The sequence below is a fragment of the Piliocolobus tephrosceles genome, unplaced genomic scaffold (assembly GCF_002776525.5).
Source record: "Piliocolobus tephrosceles isolate RC106 unplaced genomic scaffold, ASM277652v3 unscaffolded_43569, whole genome shotgun sequence".
Lineage (NCBI taxonomy): Eukaryota > Metazoa > Chordata > Mammalia > Primates > Cercopithecidae > Piliocolobus > Piliocolobus tephrosceles.
In genome coordinates, this window is record NW_022328275.1 from 1 (window position 1) to 6,065 (window position 6,065).

A 6,065-nucleotide genomic window follows, 5' to 3' on the forward strand; every position below is an offset into this window, starting at 1 on the left:
GGGAATAGGTCAAAGGGGACAGTCACAGGAAGGAGGTCAGAGGGGAATGTCAGAGGAGAGGAGATCAGAGGGGACGCTCAGAGGGAGGAGGTCAGAGGGGAAAGTCCGAGGGTGGAGGTCAGAGAGGAGGGTCAGAGGGAGGAGGTCAGAGGGGATGGTCAGAGGGAGGAGGTTACAGGGGAAAGTCAGAGGGAAGAGGTCAAAGGGGAAAGTCAGAGGGAGGAGGTCAGAGGGGAAATTCAGAAGGAGGAGGTTGGGGTCAGGCAGAAAAAGGAGATCAGAGGGAATAGACTGGGGTCAGGCAGAAGAAAATCAGAGGGTCAGAGGGGGTAACTGGAAAAAGAAGTTAGAGGCAGAGTGGTCAGAGGGAGGAGCTCCAAAATGGCTGTAGTCAAAAGGAAGAGGTTGTGGGTGACAGTGGTCAAAGGAGGAGGTTAGAGAGAGTGAGGAGGTGGGGGAAGAAAACACACTAGAAGCCCCTCCTCTCCACGTGGGTTTCCTCTGGCAAGGGGGCTCCAGGCCTGGGATGTAGCCCTAGGGAGCCTGTGCGGGGGAGTGGGGAGAGGGGGACAGTTCCACTCTGGGGCTCAGGCCAGGAAGCTTTGATTCATCCCAGAACTAGGTCAACTTTTTTTCTCACCAAAAACCAAGGGGAAATAAAAACAGAGTCAACAGGCTGCTGAGGTCGGAACATCTGTGGGGTGATGAGGAGGCGGGGGGTGCTGGGGGCCCAGGCCTGCTCCTTCTTCCTGAGCCACAGACACATGGTGTGAGGGAGGGAGAGGCTGAGCCCCCCCCAAAAAATCCCTGAGCATCTATCCTGGAGTCCTGGGCTTGTTCTAGCTGTTCCCCACCTCTGCCCCCCACGGCTTCTCTCTGCTGCAGATCCTGTGGATGTCCTGAAGGCCCTGGGTGTGCGGGGAGGACAGGCTGGGGTCCCCGAGGGGCCTGGCTTCTGTCCCCAGAGGACTCCAGAGGGTGACCGGGCATTCAGAGTGGGCCAGGCCAGCACACTCGGCATCCCCACGCGGGAACTCTTTCCAGGTGAGTTGGAGTAGGAGGCCTGGGTACCTCCCTGGAGAGAGGCACTGCTGGGCCATCTGAGCTGCCCTGTTCCCTCTGCCCACCCAGATGGCCACTTTCCTGAGAACTTCTCCTTGCTGATCACCTTGCGGGGCCAGCCAGCCAATCAGTCTGTCCTGCTGTCCATTTATGATGAAAGGGGTGCCCGGCAGTTGGGCCTGGCACTGGGGCCAGCGCTGGGTCTTCTAGGTGATCCCTTCCGCCCCCTCCCCCAGCAGGTCAACCTCACAGATGGCAGGTGAGCATGGGGAGAGTGGGCAGGGGTCCGTGGATGAGGGGTGGGGTGAGAAGCACCCACACGGAGGTCATCCCCTTCCAGGTGGCACCGTGTGGCGGTCAGCATAGATGGTGAGACGGTGACTCTGGTAGCTGACTGTGAAGCTCAGCCCCCTGTCTTAGGCCATGGCCCCCGCTTCATCAGCATAGCTGGACTCACTGTGCTGGGGACCCAGGACCTTGGGGAGAAGACTTTCGAGGTAGGAGTTCAGTGATGGGGGAAACTGAGGCAGAGGGTTGGATGTTTTGTCTGCAGCCTGAATCTGGAGAGGATATTAAAGAAGGAAGATGTCAAGCTTCAATCTATCCCCAGGAAGCTGAGGGAAGCAAGTGTATGCTTTCACGCACCGTTGCAGCTTGCAATTGTGAAATTGCAGAGCCACAAGACCATAATTTTTTTTTTTTTTTTTTTTTTTTTTTTTGAGACAGAGCCTTGCTCTGTCGCCCAGGCTGGAGTGCAGTGGCTCGATCTCAGCTCACTGCAACCTCCACCTCAGGGGTTCAAGCGATTCTGAGCCTCCCAAGTAGCTGAGATGACAGGTGTGCACCACCACGCTCAGCTAATCTTTGAATTTTTAGTAGAGACAAGGTTTTGCCATGTTGGCCAGGCTGGTCCTGAACTCCTGGCCTCAAGTGATCCACCCACCTTGGCCTCCCAAAGTGCTGGGATTACAGGTATGAGCCACCGCGCCCAGCCAACACCATAAGTTGTGACGATGCCTACTTGACTTGTAGGAAGATCCGGTTGTGCCAGTGCACGCTTGTGTGTGCCGTTGCAGTGCATGACTGTGAGATTGCAGAGTCACAAGACCATAAATCGTGACAGCACCTGCTTGGCTTGTTGTGGAAAGATCTGGTGCTGTTGTGTGTCTGAGACTGTGACCTGAGATGGTGCTGGTTGCTGTGATAGTGTGTGATTGTATAGGGGCAGTTATAACTTTGGGAGCCAGCAATCAGCTGTGTTGTGTGGCAGTGTGATGTGTGTTCTGGGTGTGGAGACCTTTGTTAACTGTGTGTGACCGTGATGTGTGTCACCTCTGGGAGGCCAGGTCTACCTCATGTTCCTCCTTATCCCTAGTACCGGATCTTCCCACAACAAGCCAAGTAGGCATCATCACAATTTATGGTGTTGGTCGGGCACGGTGGCTCATACCTGTAATCCCAGCACTTTGGGAGGCCAAGGCGGGTGGATCACTTGAGGCCAGGAGTTCGAGACCAGCCTGGCCAGCATGGCAAAACCTTGTCTCTACTAAAAATTCAAAAATTAGCTGGGTGTGGTGGCGCACGCCTGTCATCTCAGCTTCTTGGGAGGCTGAGAATCATTTGAACCCATGATGGAACTGATGCACCCCTAGTGGGGCAGATGTGTGGGATGGGATGTGGCTTGTGGTTGGGATCGGGTGTGCCCCTGATAGGATCTTTCCTTCTCGTAGTTCCAGGGTGTAGAGGAATCACTAGGGCTGTCATGGGGTCGCCTCCTCCTTACACTTAGTGTGCTCTGGGTGGGAGAGCATCACACCCTGGTACCAGGAGGTGGGCAGGACTTCTGGGGGATGGGGGATCAGAGTAAGCCTGTGGCTGTATGGCTGCCTTCCTTGACTCCTACACCCCCAACCCTCAGGGAGACATTCAGGAGCTGCTGATAAGCCCAGATCCTCAGGCTGCCTTCCAGGCTTGTGAGCGGTACCTCCCCGACTGCGACAACCTGGTACCAGCAGCCACAGGGGTAAGTGAGGGGCTCCACGACCCCTAATCTCAGGACACAGGCTGGGTCCTTCCTGGCTCCAGATCCCTGGAAAGAGTGAATTCTCATCCCCCAGACATGGGGTTAAGTGACCCATGACCTCAAACACATCCCAGGCATGAATGACTTTGACCTCAAGTCATATTCCTGAGCCACCCTTGACCCCAGGTTACATGAATAACGTCAACTCCAGGTCACAGGGCTGAGTGAGGACCCATGGAGCATGAGCCAGCCTCACCCCAGGTGACCTGAAGGATGGGGTCTCTGCTGGTGGGATGCTCTGGACCTGACTGGGACCCTCCTCCCAGGCTCCCCAGGGTGAACCAGAGACCCCTCGTCCTCGGCGGAAGGGGAAGGGAAAAGGAAGGAAGAAAGGGCGAGGTCGCAAGGGGAAAGGCAGGAAAAAGAAGAACAAGGAAATTTTGACCTCAAGTCCACCTCCTGACTCCCCAGAGAACCAGGTAAGAGCCCTGAGACCACCTGACTTCCGGTCTTGACCATCTGACTTCTGGTCTTGGTACGTGACTTCTAGTCTCCCATCCTTACTAATCTCTGGTCCCTCATCTATGATCTTTTTCTCTGGTCTCTGATCCATGAGCTCTGACTTCTCTCAGCTGACTGATGACTGTCAGGGTGACTGATGACAGGGTGGGGGTGGGTCCCATCTTAGGAGCTCTCTCAATCTCCAGTCCTGGGGCACTAGAGGGAGGGGACAGACCCAGATAAGTTCCTGATTTTAAGGGGGTTCTTGATGAGGGCTACTGTTTAAGGGGGATCATTGGCTGCGTTGAATGATGTGTTCATTAGTTACTGTGTCATTGTTTGGGGTTCCCTTCTTGGGGTCATTGGGGATGGTTATTCATTGGGAGAGTCATTAATTGGGGGCATTATTTGGCTTCCCTGATAGGGATTGCTGGATAGGGGGCAATCATTGAGGGAGATATTAATTGAGGTCAGTGTTTGGAATGCACCTAGCTGGGGATCACTGTGGAAGGTCATTGATAGAAACCATTATTGGTGTTACCAATGTCCCCAGTTTAGGGTCAATGACTGGGAGGTTGTTGGTGAGTGGTCACTGACTGGAAGTCATAGTGGGGTCACTCATTGGGGCCACAAGTTGGAAGAGTGATTTTCAGGGGGTCGCGGATGGGGTAACTGATTTGGGAGTCCCTAAGGGGATTATTGGGAAGTCACTGATAGGTGGAATTACTGTTTGGGGGTCATTGGTTAGGACACTTTTGTTGGGCTCATTTATGGGTATTCATTGTTGGAGCATCACTGGTTAGAGGAATAATTGATTAAGGGTCACTGATGGGGGTTATTAGTTGGACAGTCACTAGTTAGTGCTAATAGTCAAGAGAGTGTCACTCGTTGAGGTCACTGGTTGGGAAAATCACTGAATGGAGCAGTAACGGGTTGAGGCCAGTGATGGCAGTGGGAGGGGTTGTTTGTGGGTCACCGGTTCTAGAATCACTGGGGTCTGTTGATGTAGGTCATTCTTGGTGGGTCACTGGGTTGGGGGGGTCCTTGGTGGGGGTCATTGCTTGGGGTCTTTGGCTGGTGGGGGAGTCAATGGTTGCACTACATATCAGTTCCAGATCTTCTTGGCCGAGAATACAGACACCAGGAGTAGTGGGCCCCTCTTCAGCCCCTTCTTCAGCCTTGTCCCCTCACCTGGGGCCCCACCACCCTCTTCCACACCCCTCCAACCCCTGCCTTGACCCAGTTCCTCTGCAGCTGTGCAGGCTAGAAGGAGCCGCCACTCCCTCTCTGACTGTGGCCTGGCTAACTGGCCGCTGAACTCTGCCTTGGGAGAGGACATGTGGGCTAGGCTTCCGGGAGCCTGGCCCTGAATGTTGGACCTTGACCTTGACCTCTGGGTTCCAGGGCCAGCCTGGCTCAGCGCCTCCTCCATCCATGATGGCTCCCTCTGCTGGAAGCCCTGGTCCAGCCAGCACACTTTTGTCTCCACTGGCCTCCTGTGCTCTTTGGGGAGCCCCCTCTGTCCCTGCCCCAAACTGGGAGCTCCTGGGGACAGTGGGAGGGTGCCTCCCTTTTGTCTTGATTGCCCTGACCTGAGACCCAAAGCTCCCTCCATCCCTGCTCCAGACCTCCACTGACATCCCCAAGACAGAGACTCCAACTCCAAATCTGCCTCCGACCCCTACACCTTTGGTCGTCATCTCCACTGTGACTGCTGGACCCAATGCCACGATCCTAGAGGTTGGATGGGGCTGGAAGAGGGAAGACCCTAGGGGTCTGGGGGGTGGTAGACAATAAGGAGGTCAGGGAAAGCTTTGGTCTGTCCTAATGTTCTCAGGGGAGCTTGGACCTTGACAGTGGAACCGAGCTGGGGACCCCGGCGACCAAGGCAACCAGGGAGGATGAAGAAGGAGGTGATTCCACCATGGGCCCTGACTTCCGGGCAGCAGAATATCCATCTCGGACTCAGTTCCAGATCTTTCCTGTGAGTCTAGGTGGCTGGGGTTAGGTGCAAGAGAGTGGGATTCCTATTTAAAAATTTTTTTAAAAATTTATTTATGGCCGGGCGCGGTGGCTCAAGCCTGTAATCCCAGCACTTTGGGAGGCCGAGACGGGCGGATCACGAGGTCAGGAGATCGAGACCATCCTGGCTAACACGGTGAAACCCCGTCTCTACTAAAAAATACAAAAAACTAGCCGGGCGAGGTGGTGGGCGCCTGTAGTCCCAGCTACTCCAGAGGCTGAGGGAGGAGAATGGCGTAAACCCGAGAGGAGGAGCTTGCAGTGAGCTGAGATCCGTCCACTGCACTCCAGCCTGGGTGACAGAGCCAGACTCCGTCTCAAAAAAAAAAAAAAAAAAAAATTTATTTATTTAGGTGGGGTGCAGTGGCTCCTGCCTATAATTCCAGCACTTTGGGAGACCGAGGCAGGTAGATCATTTGAGGTCAAGAGATTGAGACTAGCCTGACCAACATGGTGA

The 6,065-nt window shown here is 54.7% G+C and overlaps 1 protein-coding gene across 1 annotated transcript; it reads left to right on the forward strand.

Annotated features, from left to right (window-relative positions):
- Window positions 1-774: 774 nt before the first annotated feature.
- LOC113224073 (collagen alpha-3(V) chain-like) lies at window positions 775-5,570 on the forward strand (the record flags this gene model as incomplete). The annotated part of the gene is made up of 7 exons (XM_026453364.1): window positions 775-1,044; window positions 1,132-1,321; window positions 1,403-1,559; window positions 2,981-3,085; window positions 3,412-3,564; window positions 5,213-5,326; window positions 5,424-5,570. Coding segments are annotated over 7 exons (1,136 nt in total), but the record flags the coding sequence as incomplete, so codon positions are not given.
- Between the last annotated feature and the right edge of the window lie 495 nt (window positions 5,571-6,065).